This window comes from Sceloporus undulatus, chromosome 4 (genome assembly GCF_019175285.1).
Source record: "Sceloporus undulatus isolate JIND9_A2432 ecotype Alabama chromosome 4, SceUnd_v1.1, whole genome shotgun sequence".
Taxonomy (NCBI): Eukaryota; Metazoa; Chordata; class Lepidosauria; order Squamata; family Phrynosomatidae; genus Sceloporus; species Sceloporus undulatus.
This window is the reverse complement of record NC_056525.1, coordinates 116,822,949-116,843,157: the sequence shown is the minus strand read 5'-3', so window position 1 is coordinate 116,843,157 and position 20,209 is coordinate 116,822,949. Positions and strand designations below refer to the sequence as shown.

Here is a 20,209-nt window from a genome sequence, read left to right as displayed (position 1 = left end):
GCATTCATGTATGATGTAGCAACATTGCATTCTATCCTTCCTTCCTCCATATTGCTGGCTGGCACAGTCATAGCATTGTACACTGTGATACCAGTACATTACATGGTCATGCAGCAAATAACTCTTCATTGGCTATTCCTGCTATATATATTCATATAATGTAATTATACTGGAATATGTTGCCATGCTTTATAACAAAGCAGTATAATATTGACAGTAATTCCTAAATGTGTATGATATTCCAAAACAATTTAGCCTTCTCTTTGTGACTGTACTCTAGATCTCAGCACTGACTTGACATACCATGCTGTCCCAACACCCTCTTTCTAGCATTTCCACCATCTATCATCTACTACTACCAAGTTGGTTGCATTTTCTTTTTGTTTCTTACCTTTGCCTCGGCAAGCTGATGACTGGCTGTTTATGGCACCTCTTACTAAGGCTAAAGAGCTTATGAACAATTTTCTGTGCCTTAAGGAACAGTTGTTTCGTGCTGGTTTCCAGTTGCTCATAGCGGTGCTGGAAATTTGAATCCATTGTCCACAAGTGCATTATGGCAGATGTGTTGAGGAAATAGTTCATGGGCAGCCTTTTCATAAAGAACTTGAATTCATCTGCAAAATGGCAAAATTCAACACTCTTTTAAGTTATGCTTCCGTAATCCTTTGTGCAGCAAAACAACATTTAGCTCCAGTTTATGCCCATTTTTATTGCTTTAATTTGTCACCATAATGGTTGACAGTACATGTATTGGCAAATGGAATACTGTTAATTTTGTACATGGCATAAATATTAATGTGACATGAACTTTCCAACAGTATACCGCTTGACTTTCGCTGCTTTACATTTGATAAATTGAACATTGCTTTATTGGAAAGATCCCTAAATTTATTTTAATTAAGTCAGCAATCCTACATACAGACAACTTGGGAGGAAATACCTAGTGACATCATAGGGATGAATTTGTAGTAAAAATCTGGAAACCACTCAGTAATGTTGGTCACAGTCGTGCATCAGGGTACATCGAGCAAAGATTCCTGCAAATGGAGCTCTACCTGTCACTTTGCAAGGCAGATGTCAATTCTTGGAGGCACTGCCATGACTTCTGCGAAGATGGGAGAAGAGAAATGGAGATTGGGGAACGTGACCTCATTTCTCTTATCCCAGCTCCAGAACTGTAGTGAGGTTGAATGCTCCTCTGGAAACAATTCCCCCTTCCAGCACCTCAAAGGCAAACCTTGGTAGGGAGCTGGACATTGCATTAGGAGGTATTGCATACCTTCTTGGACAATTTGAAACAGAGGGGGGGGAGGGATGATACATGTTATGTCACCAATAAGATTCCAGGTATTGGCTGATTTCAAAGGCTGGTTTTGAAGAGCCTTTGATGGCAGTATTCTCAGCAAACCCTCTGAGCTGAATGTACCCTCCTCATTGTTTTCTTCAGCACTGCTGTCACTGCCATGAGCTTGACTCTCCACCTGGGTCCAATCAGTGGTATCACAATGGTTGGTGTCACCCAGTGTGAAAACTGAGGGTATCACATCCCCCCACAGACCTATTCTTATTTCACACTACACAGAATCCTTAGTAATGCTTTTTTGCACTGATGTTACTTGTAAATCATAATTCTCATATACCACTGAATGTAATGCTAATAGTTGTGAGATAAACAGCTAGAAAAATTAAAAATATACTTTCAAATTACAATATCATATGCACAACCTAAATGTATTTACACATGCATAGTGAAGATTTGGTTAAAATGTAATGTTTTTAAAGAAAATAAAAAAATTAAAATATCAAAAATCAAAAAATAATTTTTTAAAAATTAAAATTTTGAAATTTGAAATTTCAATTTTAAATAATTCTGAGGCTTCTCCTTTTTCCTCCCACTGAGATTCACCCCATTCCCACCATCTCTTCAAGCATTTTAAAGGGAACCAGATGAATGCCACAGCCGGTTTTTGCCAAAAGGTAGGTGCTTGAGTTGAAATGGTCTCCCCCCCCCCCCCCCCGGGTGTCACCTCATGCAGTCCGCACCCCCCTCACCCTCTAGTGATGCTGTTGGGTCCAACCTACATCATTGCATCTACCCCACAAAAGGAAAATGTCAAAGCAAATGGAAATTAATGCTCCTACTCCTGGCCTCTTTCACTACAATGGACTGTCTGTATCTTCTAGGAGCAAGTCCTTTGTAAAAAGAATAGTTCCTAATTACTCATTCAAAACCAGTGCAGTCCATGGTATTTTGATTACTTAGAATGTTCCATCTCACAAAAATAGTGAGACCATTTTTATCATAGCACCCAACACTACAAAACAAAACAATAAAGCAAGGGAGTGGCATCACTAGAGTTGGTGTCCACTGATGTAGTAACTCATGGTGTCACCCACCTCCCATGAACTTCTCCCATACCACACTATACAGAATCCTTAATAATTTACTTATAAATCATAATTCCCATATGTTACTGAACATATAATAGTTGTGACATAGACAGCTAGCAAAATTAAATTTATACCTTTCAATTATGATATTATACAAAGAGAATAAATATGTTTCGTGTGGTTAAAGTGAAATTTTGGTAAAATGTGATGCTTTAAATATTTTTAATAAATAAATAAAATTTTGAAATTTTATTTCTTTACAGACCTTTGGGACCTCTCCTTTCTCCTCCCACTGAGCCTCACCCCAGTCACACCATTTCTTCAGCATTTTAAAAGTAAATGTCACAGCCCATTTCTGCCGAAATGCAGATGTCTGAGGAGCAGTGGTGTCAACCCCCCCCCCTAGCTTATCACCTGGTGTGGTCCCCACCCGGCAGGCCCCCCCCCCCCCCCCCCCAGTGATGCCACTGAAGCAAGAAGAGCAACTGAGTGGCTGCATCAGGTCACCATAAGACCTCTTCTCAAAATATTTGCGGATGCATTTTTGCCTCCAAACAACCAACATTGTGGTTGAGCCTTGGGAGGGCTATTTTGACATTTTAATTCTAAGGACATTCTAATACTCACCTTCACTTATTTCACACCTTTTCTTATACAAACAGGAACTTTCCAGTCATCTTCTATGTGGGGGAAAGAAAGTCTGTAGAGGCTGTTTAAAAACCTATGACTCCTGATGCCCCATACTTAGTGAAATAGCCATTTGCAGGCTAAACAACAACAACATTTTGGTACAAAACTGGCCTTGGGTGGATATTTTACCCACACCTACAACAAAAAGTTGTATTTAATAATTCTTTCGGAAAACTAGATCTGACTGAAAGCATTAGTTCTGCTGCTTGGAGGTATTTATAACATATCTTTTTTAAAAAAAACAAACAAACAATAGAATAGGGTTTTGTGTTTTGGGAGCTTATCACTCCACTTAAGTAACCCGGCTTACCTCATCCGAATTCAAGCCAAAACTGGGAGGCAGCCGGGTCCTACCACAAGGATTTTGCCACTGAAGCCACTGGATGAGTACAGCGTAGCTGCAACCCAGGTCCCAGGCAAGCTCTAATGGTCATTTTTCCAAGTCAGAAAGGCCCCAGCTTCGAAATAAGGCTGCCAGAGCTCACCTGGGACCCAGGCTGCAGCTGGCTGTACTCCCCCAGCAACTTTGGTGGCAAAATCCTTGTGGTAGGACTTGCTGCCTTCTGATTTAGGCTTGAATTTGGATGAGGTAAGATGGGTTACTTAAGTGGAGTGATAAGCTCCTTGGTTTTTGTCTAAATTCACTCATGAATAAAGCCCACTGATTTCAATAATGGTGCTGGAGAGGGGGCATATTTTCATAAATCCTAATCTTGCCCATGACCTGCTGAAAAAACCTTTGCTATCTATAGCTATTTATTCAAGGATAGCATTCTCTGTACAAATGTGATGTGCTGTTTATAAGTGATAAGAAAGATTTTGCATTATATTCACATGCAGAACAAAACTGAAGATGAGTGATCCCTTGCCAAAAAAAAGAGAGCTTGTTAACTGTTAATGAAATCATGTCCTGTATTGTTTTCTATTAAATATCACATTGTATTCAGAGTAATGAGAGATAAGGCTATTGTGAAGGGGGGGATCAGAGAGACAAAGAAAGAGGTGAAAAGTGGTATTTCCCTCATATCTTAAACTGGCACATTTCATGAGCTGTGAAAGTGCAACATGAGCTCTTACTGTTCAAGAATTATTAAACTTAGTATACTTTGATCAGCAAAAAGCACAGGTATTCTTGGAAAATGATTAAGGTCCTAAGCAAGATTCTGGGCAATAAAGGAAGATAACTATTTCATATCTACCTTTTAATTAGAGATAGCAAGGAACCCTTGCCTAATGTGAAATCTGAAAGGTTCTTCCTCAGATGAAACATGGAGCAATTTCAAAAGAAGAGACAAGAGACTGCTAAAGGTTCTCAATTAAATGATCATGTTTACCACCACTGTTTCTGTATTCAGATGCAACAGGAGACTGCAGTTTGTTATAAACCATGAAAGGAAATGTCACATTTCTTCCTTTTCTGGGCAGGGAGGAGTGGGGGGTGGATATGACAGTGAGGTCCATGCAGTGCACTCACATAACAATAAGCCATGGTTTTCTGTTAGAATTTAATTTGGACAGTGTTTTTGTTCACTTCATTGTTCTTTATGAATTCCTATGTCCCTGATTGGAAATCATTTGGAGGGCCAATGCAGAGAGTGCAAGCTCCCAGCCAAACTATGTGTGATGCTTGAACTCCAGCAAGAATAAGAAGCAAATGGTATCAACTGCTATCAACTGACATGATGCACTTCAAAGTAACACATGAAAAACAGTACCCAGTACATCAGTCCTAACACAATTGATGCTAAAGCCTCTCCCAGCAACTCCCCATGTTTCATTCACTTTGACAGATGGAAGGATGGGCTTTAGGATCTGATGTGCTGTTCCTATCTAGAGTATAGATTAATTTCTTGACATCTGTGAAATGTAAGTTTGACAGTCAGAAGAGAGGGCTTAAGGATTTGTCCAATCCCATCCAGGATTTGGATTAATTTCTTTGACTTTCACTAGATGTCAACAAAATACTCTGTTTACTCAGGATTATTTAGAATGGGAAGGGTAATTAAGGTCCTACACTGAGCTGCCTGATTAACAATATTCAATAATTGATTAGAAATCCAGTCACTGAATAACACAGATCCATTTTTATTAGAAGTGTTAGAAGTAGCTGTATTACACCAATTCTTCTACTGAAGATAAAGTGTTTGTTCATGCATTTAACAATTTATGGTAAATATAGCTCTATGTAAAATGTACTTTGCATTACCCCTGTCAAAACCAGCATTTTAAAGTGCCTGCCTAAGCAGCAATTTACATGGTCTTGTCTGTCACTTTTGACAATACTCAGAACACAGTGACATTTTTTGCCTTATTATAGTAGCCAAAGGATGCTTACAGAAATTGAGTTTGAATAAATGATGAATAAACATTGACAAAGGGTAAAAGAGATGATGGGAAAAAAATATTCCATCACAAATTTCATTTTCTTTTTGGTCTGTCAGTCAAAATGTTATATGCTAGTATGCATGTTAAGGCTTACACTATTATCATACCATTGGGACTTGCAACAAAATGTTGCCATATACTGTCTCCTACTAATAAGTGCCCTCCTTATCATCCTCAGGGCATTAGCCAGCCAGGCATCCCCGTTCCAAGGACACTTCACCCTGCCTATTCCATCCCTCCATCTCTCCTAAGTCTTCTTTAAGCATACAAAGTCATCCCTTTTGTGTGTCATCAGCTCCACTTAAACTTGATTTTATTCAGCATCTGCTACCTGGAAGCAGTACATAGATGAAATATGAGGAGTGCAGCGCTGTTTGTGGGGTGATGGGACTATTTAAATCTACATACAGGAAGAACTAAAATATTTTGTACTAATGCTTCTAACTGTGTTTTTGTTGTGGTTTAATGTAGACTGTTAGCTGCTCTGATCCAAACTTAGGCGCATTACAGACTGCCCATTTGGGGCAGCCTGTAAGCGGCCCTTTCCTCGCCGGATCGGGGCCTCAGCTGCCACAACGGCAGCCTCTGAGGCCCCGATCCGCCGCTTTCCAGGCCACAGGGAAGCTGCAAAAGGCCGCTTCCCTGCGGCCTGGAAAGGGGTGTCCTCGGGGCTTCAAGCCCTGAGGACACCCATTGGCAGTGGGGAGGAGGAGAAAGGGGCCGCTTGGCTCCTTTCTCCTCTGCGTTGCTGGCACAGCCATGTAAAGGCTGCACCCAGTGACGCAAACCCCAGAAGGAGCTCCGTTTCGGAGCTCCTTCTCTCACACGGAAAGGGCGCTCTAGGTGCCCTCGTGTGGTGTGACAATGTCACTACCGCACCACCTCATTTGGAGGTGGCGCGGTGGTGACGTCATAATGGCGGCCCCTGTGTGGAACAGGTGCCGCCATTTTGTACGGACTGGGTCCGTACTAGGGTTAGTGGCGTCAAGAAGTGATGCCCCTTTCTAACCCTAGTACGTTCCCAGGACGTACTTTTATGCCCATTTGTAACGGGCCTTAGTTAGCTGCAAAATAAAAACACTGCAGCCCACTTTGATTGTCTGTCCCTAAATTCTCAGTGGGGAAAAAATGGGGCCATTTCTAGATGACACTCTGAGTTGGACTCTGTCAAAGTTTTAGAAAACCAACTGTTTCTTTTGTCAGTGCTTTTGGTAAAAGGAATGGTTTACAGAAGACTTCTCTATGGAGAAATCCAATAGACAAGGAAAAAGGAGAACCGTGAGGTATATCCCACCTCCTTATAGCTCTGTCTTAACTCAAAAATATTCTGGCTGTAGATCTGGATTAGGTAAAAGCTGCTTTGTCCAAATTCTCTTGGCCAGATTAGATAAAAATTCTCCTTTGCTAAACCCTTTGTCAGGGTCAAAGGGTGCTGAATGGTTTTATGCCACCTGTTTCCAGAGATCTGATGGCAGACTACCCTGCTGGCTAAGATCTGCTGGCAAAACCACCCCTCGCCCAACAAGGTCACAGAAGAAGTACTATGAGGATAATCTGATTTAAGCGAGACTCCAAACCTCTTGTAGCCTAGGGCCATAACCATGATGTTAGCAAAACTTAGGCCTAAATAATTTACACCATCGCTAGTGTAAAACAAAGAAAAAAATACATAATAATACTGTAGTCTAGGACAAGTTTGGATTGGGATGTAAATCTTCTCTTGTTTTATTTGCATATATAAAGCAAAAAGCAATAAAATAACACTAAAGTTAGAGATATTGTTGAACTCTTCAATAAAAGTATTTGCATTAGTGAGTTTATTTCATACAAACTGTGGCCCAGTACAGATGGACCTTTTAGCACATAAGGAATACATGCTAGGGTTGCCTTGGGGCGTTGCTTACAGATGCAACCCTAGCACATATTCCGTACATCAAAATGGCGGTGCCCTGTACAGATGAGCGCCACCATTTTGACGTCATGGCCGCACTATGTCCAAATGGCGCAGGATGGGTGTGATGTATTTGCACCGTGTCAGGCTGCTTGTGGTGGCCTAACAGTGGTGTTAGAAGAAGCTCCGAAATGGAGCTCCTTCTGGAGGGCCCCTCGTTCCTGCAGCCACCAAATGACTGCAGGAACGGCGCCAGGCAGAAAGGGGCCGAGCAGCCCCTTTCACCTCTGGCTGCGGCTCCCGGGGTGTCCTGTGGCATGAAGCCCCAAGGACACCCCTTTTTGGACCAGGGAGAAGCGGCATTTTGCTGCTTCTTGCTGGTCCCGAAGAGTGCCAGGTTGGGGCCTTTGGGCTGCCACTGTGGCTGCCCTGGCCCCAATCTGTGTCTGAATGGAGCGGCTGCAGGCCACCCCAAAAATCCTCTAAAAGGGATTTTTATGCAATCTACAATAGCTAGAGTCACGCTGCATGGATATTTACAACTTCGAATGACTGAAAGGTTTGCATCTGTTCATCAACCATATTGTCCTTCTTTGTTGGCTTATTGGCATGCACTTTGCTTCACATATACAAAAGACAGTAGTTTTACTTAACGACTTTGGAGAGTTTCACATTAGGTTCGCTGCTGGGATAGACATGGGATGTAACTTTCTTAAGGCGGATTTTATTGCTTTCATCCATCACCAGGCAGTATGCAGCCCATATGCAACCTGGGCTTCTCCGGACTTGTCCCACATCTTTTCAAGAATGGGAATTTAATTTTGGTTTTGGTTGCCTGCCCTGGATAGCAAAAGCAGATAGATAGCTACTATCTGCTAGGCCAAAATACTTGATTAGCAAGCTACATGTTGGTTTGTATATTACACGCTTTTTAGGCTTATGATAAAGGAGATATTTTATCCTTTTCTTCTGATAAAAGATATTTGTAATTGTGATCAAGGCAAGCATGGTTACTGAAGGCAAGTACTAAATTAGAATCTACCAAAAGCAAGCAAGCAAACAAGCAAACAAACAAACACCATACTGGTTCTGTTCCTTACTAATCCCAAACTATTTATGTTCCAATAAAGAAAGAAAAGAAAAAAGAAAAGAAAAGAAAAGAAAAGATCTGCTTTAATATTTTCCAGGCATTATTATAAAGATTTGGGAAAGATTTATGACTTTCAGAAATGCAGACTCTCATGTTTCCAAAAGTTTGGCAAAAACAAAGCTTTAAAGTGAACACAATTTGTTCATACATTGAAGTGAAAGAAAGTTGCTCTCAGATATATACATGTTTTCGAACACAACAAAAGGTGTCAGCTTGAAATTGGCTTATTCTTTTATAGAAAAATGCAGTGGAGCTGAACTTTAAAACTGGCTCCATAAATCATTTAATATTTTACCTCCAACAGTTTACTATCTGTGGGTTGTGGTGTATGGGAAGCAAAGCCATAGGTTAGGTTTGCCCTTAAATTTGATAGGAACAAAAACATGTTTATCACATTTGTATCCTGTGTAATTCTGTACATATTTAGCTTCTTCCTATAACTATTGACCCTAAAATTATGACCAAATTGTAGTAATTGATTTGAGCTTGCTTTGAAGATAGGACTGTGAAAATACCACTTTTACTGAGTTTCTCAGTCTCCCATCAACATCATTAATTTGTTTTCAAAATCTTTTCCCAGCCCACACAAAATATCATGTCTATTTTGTGCATATTTCTCCCAAAATATATTCACTTTTATAAGATTGTCTGAATTATGTTTGCATGAGGTTTTCATTGTTGTTATTATGTGGCATAAAACCATCTCTGACTTATGGCAGCCTTGTGAATGAAAAACCACCAAGAGACCCTGTTATTAAAAGTCCTGCTCAGATCTTGCCAAATGAGATCCTTCTTCATATGTATGCATTTTTAAGCGTTCAGTTTTTTAAAACTTCTTACAAGATTTTATGTGCAGCTTTCGCCTCTTGAAAGAACCACAGACTTCCTAAAGGTAAGAATTTCTTTGGGATGAGCACATGGCCCAAACCTCTCCCCACCCTGATGGAAATGTCAATCATCCATGACAGCCATAGAGCTGGTGCCCAGTAGAGTATATTAGAGGGAAGAATTATGGTTGTGGCAATTGTGTCACAATCATAACCGAGTAGTGATCATGACAACAGAACTGGTATGGATGAATAAATCTGGGTAATTGTTCCACATTCATTATTGTTACTTAAGGACTTAATATGGAGTGGGGTGCACGACTGTGACCAGGGGGCACATGGAGAGGGATAGAAAATCCTATCTTTCTTGACTAAGGAGAAGGGGTTTGCCTTGTTTAGTTACCAACCCTATATAATATAGGTGGGATTCATGGGCTATTACATATCCCCGAAGAGCTGAAAAACAGGAATGTGTTGCCAGACAATCAGAGTTTTGACCAGATAATGAGATAGGAAAAGTTAAAAATGGTAAGGAACACTGAAGATGACTATTTCATCTTTGAATATATGTAGTAAGTTTAGGAAAGCCTTAAAAATCAATAATACAATAGTTCGTGTGTATCCAAGCATACATGCAGCACAATATATTATATTTGTAATACTAAGCACAGTACATTGTTGTAAAGTCAAAAAGTCTTGATCAGACCTGCTCACTATAATGGCTTTCTCTAAGGCTGCTGCCACACTGCAGAATCAATGCAGTTTGACACTGCTTAAACTGTCATGGCTCCATCATACAGCATACTGGAATTTTTAGTTTATTGTGGCACCAAAGCCATCTGATAGAGAAGACTAACTGTTTCACAAAAACTACAAATCCTAGAATCCCATAGTATTGAGGAATGGCACTTAAAGTGGTGTAAAAGTTAATTAATTTTGCTGTGTAGATGCAACCTGAGTCATGGTCATCATATGAACTCTTCTACACAGCCTCTCTGTCTCTGTAATGCACATTATAGGGCCTGAACAGACAGGCCAAAATAAAGCTGCTTCAGGTCTCTTTGGAGGTATGCTGTAATACAATAGGATGTCTTTGCATACATCCTTTTTTTTTAATTTAGGAGGAGGTATAAAGAAGACAAGACAAACTCAACCCCACTCCACGAACAGGAGTGTGTAATCAGATTTGTAGGACATTATATACTGTGGAGACCAACATGTGGGATGTAAGTGTGGCTCTACTACCTCTTCATTTTCCCAATTCCACTCTCCCCGCTTTATCATCAAAATAGCTTTGCATATCTTAGCAAACAAGAAGTTGTTTGATTTTTAATAAGTGGATTTGCCAGGTGCAGTGCTAGCAGGTGGCCCAGAATGCCTTTAGAGCTGAATATGAGGTGATTAGATTATAGACCATGGACTGGTTTTGCCTTGCATTTTCTTATAGCATAAGAGAAATTTAAATTTTGGCTCAGTGAAGAAATTATGTGTGTAGTACCTGTTCAGTAAAACAGAGACACCTTCACAGGGATGAATAGGGTGGGATAAGACACTGAGACATTGACAGTTTAGTAGATATTTTTCCTTATAATTGATTGAGTTGCTTGACAACCATATGGATAAGTCAATTACTGGGAGGAAAACCAACATCCCCTTTAAGATAGCAGAGGAACCAGTGTTTGTGTTATGATCTCTGAGAGTTCACATTTATGTTATTTGCTTGTTTATTTTTGCTTCAAACCATTTCTCTTCCATTCCAGGGGCAAATGGAGTGAGCTCTATTGATTAATGTCTTTTGTCAGAGTGATTAAAAAATAGTTCAAGTTGCCAGTGAATCTTCTCTGGACTTTTTCACAAGGAGCCTTTCAATGAAAACGGTGAGGCTATGCCTGATCTGCATATGAATGAGGCATCCCTTCCTGACTTAATCACTGGCCCCATTCTAAATGGAACAGTCACAAAACATATTGAAAAACCACCAAAGGTACTAACAACCAGGACAGTTAGTTTGCTCATTATAAAGAGTTTATCTCATTGCTAACAAACAAACAAACAAACAAAAACAGCTTACTTTTCCCATTTTGAATTCTAATTCAGGGTGCAGCTGGGTATTATCGCATGTATTTTGCCACCAATGCTGCTGGCTGGGTGAATCCCAGCTAACCTCTGGCTAGAAGCCGTGTTCAGCCAGCCGATTTGCAAAGCCAGGAGCTTCCTAGTTTTGAAAAGAGACTTACGCTGAAATGCAATCTCAGGCTGAGTTTGGAGGACCCACGCTGCCTCTAGCTCCGAGGACTGGGATGATGATGAGGAGAGCTCAGGTGTGCCCAAGGCCAGATGCCAGAACTCTTTCTCTGCTGCTGCTGGACTCCTCCCTTGTGCTTGAAATGCTTGAAATACTTTTGAAATGTGTGGGCCACTACCCAAGGTCCTACACTGCACACATCCTTTTATACTCAAAATCACTGTTCCTTCTCTAGGAGTCATGGGGGGGGGGATTTTCATTGCCTCTGGAGAGGTTTTTTAAACCAGAAAGTAAACCAGAATTATTTTTGATATCAAAAAACAGCCCATGCCAGTTGTAAAACAGCCTAGGGGCACATCTGGTAAAGTAACCTCCATTTCTCTGAGATTGCAGTGGGCAAAATTAATTTAGTGGAAAAATTAATTTGGAAACATACTTTGAGGGATGAACACATATGGGTGGAAAATGGATAGTATAAGGGTTCATTTTTTTTTGGTGGGGTTTTGGGGCTATGTGGCCATGCTTTAGAAAAATGTATTCCTAACATTTTGCCTGCTTCTGTGGCTGGCATCGTCAGAGAATGGTGGCGCAGAGGTGTGTGGGGTATATATACTTTGTGTGCCTTGGTTGGGGGGTAGCTTACAGTTTGTAAACCGCTTAGACACTGCTTAGGCAGTATGAAGTGGTATATAAATGAAGCTTGTTTGTTTTGTTTGTTTAGTGATTTACATGTTAATCTATGTTAGCCTATTGGTGAATGACTAGGCTTCAGGGTGGGAGGAATATGTGAGAAGGCTTTGTGTCTATTTAATTAGTGATCCATTGTCTTCAGGAAAACCCCCTCACCATGGGGATATTCATTTACATATGCTGTGTATTGATTTGGGTGTTTTCAGGACTGGCAGTCAAAATTTGTTTACTTTAAAGGTTTCTTCTTCTCTGTTGAAGTTGTCCAGGTGTTTGTGGGTTTCAGTGGCTTCCCTGTGCATTCTGACCTGATAGTTGTTCGCATGGTCCAGAATTTCAGTGTTTTCAAATAGCATTTTATGCCTAGGAAGTTTATAACATAGAAGATTCCCATATCTGGCTCAAACATGGCTCAAACATCCCTGAAACATCCTTAAAGGGTGCAGGAAGCACACATGTCTGGAAGCCAGGCACGCTTCCTCAATCATCATGGAAACGTCGCTCCCTCTAGCATCCCTGAATCATCTCAAGGGAGCAGATTTCCTATGAAGGCAAAGTTTGCATTCATAGGAAATCCACTCCCCTGGGATGATTCAGGGATGCTAAGGAGGGAACGACATTTTCCTGATGGTTAAGGAAGTGTGCCTGGCTTCCACACATGCGCACTTCCTTCACCTCAAGGATGTTTCAGGGATGTTTGAGCCATGTTTGAGCCAGGTATGGAAACCTTCATGTTCTGTTACTGATGGTTTTTCTGGTTAACCCAGTTTGCAGTGTATCTTGTGTTCCTTGATTCATGTTTGAACACTGCATTTGGTGGTCCCTATGTAGACTTGTTTGCAGCTGCACAATATGCAGTAAACTCTTACAGCTTTGAGAGGGTCATCCTGTTCTTCGCTGAGCACAGCATTTGCTGGATTTTCTTGGTCAGTTTCTAGATCATTTGGAGGTAGTATTTCCTCACCAGTTTCCCTATTTCTTTTTTGACTCATTTGATGATTGGTAAAATACTTTCCCTTTGGGTGGTTTTTTGTCTTCACTCTTCACTGATTTTTTCTGGGTCTGGCAGCCCGTCTGATGACTGAACTGGAGTAACCATTAGCCTGTAAAGCCCAGTCTAGGTGCTTCAATTCATCTTCTAGGAATTTGGGTTCATAGATACTCTTTGCCCTGTATTTTATTGTGCTTCTTTTTTGTCCTGGGTGATGGTTGGAGTTCTTGTGTAGGTATCTTTCTCTGTGTGTTCATTTTCTGTATACTGTGTCGTCCAAATGTTGGTTTGGTTTGTGGATGACCAGGACATACAAGAATGACAATGTTCTTTTTCCCCTCTTTTTTCATTGTGAATTGGATGATTGGGTGGATGTTGTTCAGATGGTTCAGGAACAGAGTCAGATCTTCTTCTCTGTGGCTCCAAATGGTGAAAGTGTCATTGAAATCCACAAACACTTGGACAACTTCAACAGGAAAGGAGAAACTCTTAAAGTAAACAAAGGCCCACGACAGATGGGCCAAAAGCAGCGTGCCACCGCCGAAACTAGGGTTAGAGAGTGCGTACATTCCGCATGCTCCCAAACTCTAGACGTACAGGCGCCGCCATGATTGCGCGGCCCTGCCCATGCGGCATGCATGACGCAAGCACGGTGCAGCATCCACACCTCCAGGTGCCATGCTTACATTATTGATGCATGACAGGTGCAGTCATAGCATGTGGAGAGCACTTTTCTTTTTACTCCGGTTCTTTTTACTCTGCTTCTTTTTACTCCGGAGGGACACCTCGCGGTTTGGCTGCTGCGGCATCCCTCTGGAGTTAAAACAGGAGCCTCCAGACTGCCGTTTTTGGGTGGTCTGTAGAGCCCCAAACTTTGGCTACCAGTCCTGAAAAACACCAAAATCAAGACAAAGCACATGCAAATGAACATCCCCAAGGGTCAGGGGTTTCCCTGAAGACAATGGATCACTAACTAAATAGACACAAAGCCTTCTTGCATATTTCTCCCACCTTGAGGCCTGACCATTCACCAACAGGCCAACACAGATTAATATGTAAATCACTTCTCCCCAGCCACAGTATATATAACCCACATACCTCCATACCACCATTCTATGAAGATACCAGCCACAGATGCAGGCAAAATGTCAGGAATAAACTCTTCCAGAACACAGCTACATAGCCTGAAAAACCCACATAAGACTATGGATGCTGGTCATGAAAGCCGTTGACTTCATGTTCAAAATGGCATTCCCTCTTCTTCTGTCTTGGGAAATAATGTGGGTCCTGGAATAGTATAAGGGGAATGATGGTGAAGGAGGTGTCGGCAGGTGTTGCCACATGCCAAAGATATATTGTGATCCTTCTCATAATCATGTTGCACTGTCCTGGTTGTTCAATACCGGTGCTGTTGTCTTACCACTTTACAGCACTACACTCTTATAGTGCTACTGTTACAGTTTTGCTGCTCTGGCTGCCTCCTGTTGCATTCTGAGGTTTGTAGTTCTCACTGCAAGTGAGGCCTAAGACTCTCTAGCTGAATACTCTAAACGCCTCTCCCTCAACTGCAAGTCCCAGGAGGCAGAGAGACCAATTAAAGTGGAATAGCAGCACTATAATAGTGTAGTGCGGTGATCTAGTTAATCTGATGAGAAATTATTTGGCCTTCTCTTACTGTCTCTGGAAAGCATTCCACATGTAGATTTGGCAGTACAACTGAAGAGATAGCAGTCATCTTAGTGATTGTGTTTGTGTGTATATTTATATAGAGAGAAATCATGCAAATATGAGCATTATTTCTGAAGATGGAAACTTCTTGGAGGAAGGGATATTAGGCAGCTCTTTTTGGTAAATGAAAAGGGAGATTGTCGTTTGCAATAGCTTGTCCCCTGAGCAAAGCCCGTTTTAGTTTAAGACTTCTTGAATAGTGTAGCAAGGAGAGAAATCATTTTTGCACCCACTTGCATTGTTTTCTGCTACATTTGAATTGGTGGTGCCCCCTTATTCAATTGCAACCCTTCTCTCAAATATGATGTATGTGAATAAGGAAAAATAAATCTTCTACATGTTGGAAAAGTAATCACCACTAGCAAATAGACATGCCAACCATAAATACTTTGTGGCTGCTAGATGCGCTATAAGATTCCTTTTCACTCAAGTTTGGTGAAGGACCAATCTTGAAACCCTATAATGAAATGAGTAGCTGAAAATATCAGAACTATTCTCTTCCACTGAGTAATAGGGAGGTTTTAATGAAAAAGTTTAATAACACCCAAACTGGCCATGAAACGAGAGAGGAATGCAAGAAGCCTTCTACCTCTAAATCCTTTGATATAATATTCAGTCAATGGCTGTAGCAAATTGTCTTTCCTAGTAGAACTTCCTTGTGAATTTTCTTTATTGCTTTAAATCCCATCAGCTTAGTCAAGCGGTTTTCAGCAAGAGAATGTTAATAATTCAGTCTCTGTGAAGAAGTGAAAAAATTAAGAATGCAACAGGAGCAAAAAAAGGTAAAGCTATAGAAATCCAGAAACCCAACTGGGTACATTGATGCAAATTCCCAAAATTCAACAGGGAATGAAACATATTTAAACCAGTCTTAGAATGGTTGTTTCTTAGTTTCAGGTGCACCTCATATAGTCTGAATGGATCTGATGACGGCCCATGACAGAAATCAAAATATGCCAGTGCTCAACAGCAGAAAATCCATCCATTATTAAGGAATGACACACTGTATCCAGTGAATACAGGGACTCAGAGGTAATTCACATGGAAAGCCAATTTCACTTTAAAGCTGAATGCATTTTAATTGCAGTTAAGAGAGAAAATGTAAGCTTAAAAGTGCCTTTGGCAAATGCGTGACTTGAGAACAAGAGTGAGCAGCTGCAGTGGGTCTAGGGGCAGTTTTGCTCTGGGAATGAAGAGACTGCTCAGTTTCAAACCTTCTATTCATCAGTTTTCTTCAAAATGAGAGAATTATGCAAAACAAGAAGGAAAAGGAACAAAATATTCTTGTTATAGAGCTATGCATATTAAAGATACCAATCACTCCATTCCTTTCCTCTAAGTCCCAAATTCCCCATCCCCAGCCAGTCAGCATTCAATGTCTACATAATCATAAAATCTTAGAGTTGGAAGGTACCACAAGAGTGATTCAGTCCAGTCTCTTGTCATGCAGGGATACACAGTCAAAGCAGCCCTGAAAGATGATCATCCAACATTAAGCATGCCTCAGTGTCATGCTTGGTCTTTTCTGGTCTCTATTTTGGAAAAAGAGATTCACTGAGGTTTTCTTTAAAGTTTTCTGAACTTCTGTAAACATTGGAACCCCCCCCCCCTTCTAAGTCTGCTGAAACTTCCTTTTTATATGTTATCCCTACTTTTTTGTGCTAATGCATAGAGAAGGGAAATAGCTCTTAGTACCGTATAAGATATCTGCACATGCTGAGAAAAAGAAATAAACATCCTTCCATAAAGCTGTTTTTCAACCATTATTTTGATGAACCAAACTTTTTTTTAAAGAAACCACTGCTGTTACTTAGAACATTTTCCCTTCCCTTGTGGAAGAAAAAAGAAGGGGGTGTGTGTGTAATTCAGCCAGGGTCCTTGAAACACTAATGAAGACTGCTAATTTAGGGTGAACAGCATCAGTATGGATTTTTGATCAAACAGCTGTTAATTTTGCAAAGCAAGTAACTAAATCCGAAGGCTACAAGATATGGCTGTGTGAAGTAGATAACGATAAGAAGCAAGCAGATGGATCTGAGCAAACAGTCTAAAAAAGCTCCAATTTCAGTTCAGTGAGGTGGGAACAGAATAATTTACATTTTCCCAATGAAATGGCTGGGATTTAATTATGCTAGAAAATGTGCTGCTCAGTGAAAACCAGAGAAAGATGGCCAAGCTTCTTTTGAAATGTATTATGTGACTTTTCCCCCCTCAGATGTGGATGTCAATTTCAGCTTTTGCTATGCAAGCATGATGAAGACTTGAATACAGAGTGCTTTCAACACACACACACTCATGCATATCCCACCCTTCCCTGAATTTCAAGATGCATTCAAAATGTAATCATACCAGTTGTAGTTACCACTAAGACAGGTCTGGGAAACCATGGCTTCCAGTGTAATTTCAAAAAACTCCTGCAAGTACCATAATCATTTCAGACTTAACATCAAGGTGAAGAAAAGGGAGAGGGAACGAGGCAGTGAACAAAGGAAGAGAGGGAAGTGAGTGTCAAAGAAGATTTCCATACCTGTCTCAAACATGGCTCAAACATCCCTGAAACATCCTTAAAAGGTGGAGGAAGCACACGTGTATGGAAACCAGGTGTGCTTCCTCAATTGTCATGGAAACGCTGCTCCCTCTAGCAGGGATGTAGCCAGGATTTTGGGAAGGGGGGGGGGTCCAGGCTAAGTGCCACCATTATAATGGGGCTTGGGTGTGGTGGCGCAGCAGCATGCACCATTCATTTTATCTAACTGAAGGGGGGTCTGGACCCCAAGGAACCCCCCCCCCTTGGTTACGTCCCTGCCTCTAGCGTCCCTGAATTGTCTTAAGGGAAGTGGATTTCCTATGAATGCAAGGTTTGCGTTCATAGGAAATCTGCTCCCCTGGAATGATTCAGGGATGCTAAGGAGGGAGCAACATTTCCATGACAATTGAGGAAGCACGCCTGGCTCCCATACACTTTTAAGAATGGTTCAGGGGCATTTGAGCCACGTTTGAGCCAGGTATGGAAAATGTTCTATAAGAAAAAGGTGTCACCCTATGCATTTTTATGTGGCTCAAACCTCACTTATCATGAACTAAGGTCTCTCTGAACCACTACCAGTAGGCAAGCCCCAACAGCTTTCACAGCATACAATAAGAGTTCCACACCCCTTCCCTGTTTTTCATTCTTTCTGTGAACTGCCTTGGGCCCCTTTCTGGGAGAGTGGTGGTATAAGAAATCAATAAATAAATGCATAAATGAATCCAGTTCGACAAAGTTGTTATGTAAAGATTGAGAGTTGCGTAGTTCTTTCCGATTTACAGACTCAAAGAAGCAGTCACATGATGGCTACTTCATCTCCCAAACTCTAAATCAGTAGTGGTGATCTGTGGAAGGTTAGGAAGCTGCATTAGTTCTTCAGGGGTATTTCGAAGGCCACAGACCAACTACTCCCACCACACACACACAGACACACACACTATAAAAATGTCTCCAAACACCCCTGAGGGGATGTGGAGCATTTTCACCATGTTTTAGCCCACTTGGATCTAAAAAGGGTTTTTAAATAACAGGTTGTGAGCAGCAGCCACTGTCTTTTCACTTCCTCTTTGAAAAAAAGATTCCTAAATTGGCAGCAAGGAGAGGCAAAACCATGGTAAAAATATCTCCGATACCTTTTAGAGGGCATTTGGGAGAAAAAAAGTTATATATATATATATATATATATATATTAGAGAGAGAGAGAGCGAGAGAGAGAGAAAGGGCTGCATTTATCCCACCCTAGCTTTAAAACAACCATGTCCTAGGGCCTGATTTCAAACTAAGAGAAACATGCCAGCACCTTGGGAAAATGTGTGTGTAGCATACGTAAAATCATTCAGGAGCATACGTTAAAAAAAATTGTGAAATTGCCTGCTGTAACATGTAACATGGATGTTGTACACATTGTTGTGGCTTTAGCATAACCATTCCCAACACATATATGTCTTTTCTTCTTTTTTTAAGAAATAGGAAAATAGGACCTGGGGAACAGAAAAAGAGGCAACCACAATTAAACTAGTTTATGGATGCTTGGTGTACTGGCTAAATGAGTGGCACAATGCTTCCATGTCTAGGAAAAGCAAAAGCTCTCCATAGATCTTTCCTTTGTACTATTTTGGTCATGATTCCAAGAACCAGTTCCTGGCTGTCCCTTTGATCCCTTCATAAAAAATTTGCCATCAGCTGTGGAAAGACCACCTTTCCAAGCCAAGATAGTACATTGTCTCAAGCATTCTAAGAAATCCACAAAGTACAAGGTTAAATTCAGAAGACAGCAGCTGAGTCAAACAAGCAACAAAACATTACAGATAAAAAGAACAGTCAGATTCCTTCTCTCATATCTAAACTACCAAAATAAAAGTAATGACTTCTGGACACCAGCACTCTTCCTTTTTTCTTTTTTTCATTTTTCTTTATGAAAAGCGCAAACACGTTGCTTATATTTTTTGGAGAAAAGAAAAAACCCCGACAAAACTCTTAACAGCTGAGTATAACATGAAAGTAATAGACAATCACTCAAAAAAAGAGACTACGAGTGGATATATATCTAAGGGCAAAGTCTCTCTTTCAGCCTCTTGTCAAATCCTTTATGTATCTTTGGTGAGGTTTGAAAACAAGCTTGGGGAGTGAGAGCATGACAAGTTCCCTTAGAGGCATATCACATAGCCATAAAGGTCATAATAGCCTAATGCAGTTAAGCTAGCATGGTATTTAAAGGTTGCTCCCCTCATGATGTGAGTCTGGAAAGGGCAAAATGGAAACAGCAGGTGGAGAGACCTTCATTCAGCATGGGATTGGTGTAGACTAACAACAATGACTTTAGGCAGTCAAATCATGCTCATTCTGACCTCTCCTTATTTCATAGGACCATCTTGTGATTTCTTTACATCCCTTACAACTACATCCATATAAGAAATAGATCTCAAGTTACAACAGACATACCTGTTGAGCAGGTAAAAGAAGGTTCATTGACAAGGCTGGTGAGTTCTAGTACAGAGTGTGTAGTACAAAGTGTGTAGGATCTGTATTTATATGTGTGAAACACAATAAGCATCTGGAGGCATTCAGGGCAAGGACAAGATGTACACTGATATACTGAGCAGTGAGCAAATTGGGAAATAGCCCCTGTGTCCTTCATATGCTAAAGTGTAAAATATAAAGCACACCCTGGAGCAGCTACATTAGCAAAGATTTATC

The 20,209-nt window shown here is 40.8% G+C and overlaps 1 protein-coding gene across 3 annotated transcripts in view; it reads right to left on the bottom strand.

Annotated features, from left to right (window-relative positions):
* The window catches only part of BRINP3 (BMP/retinoic acid inducible neural specific 3), a 316,730-nt gene that overhangs the window by 63,951 nt on the left and 232,570 nt on the right, over nucleotides 1–20,209 (bottom strand). For all 3 annotated transcript variants that reach the window (XM_042466360.1, XM_042466361.1, XM_042466362.1), the window contains exon 7: nucleotides 392–614. In XM_042466360.1, the coding sequence (XP_042322294.1) occupies nucleotides 392–614 (223 nt within the window). The remainder of the gene's footprint in view (nucleotides 1–391; nucleotides 615–20,209) is intronic.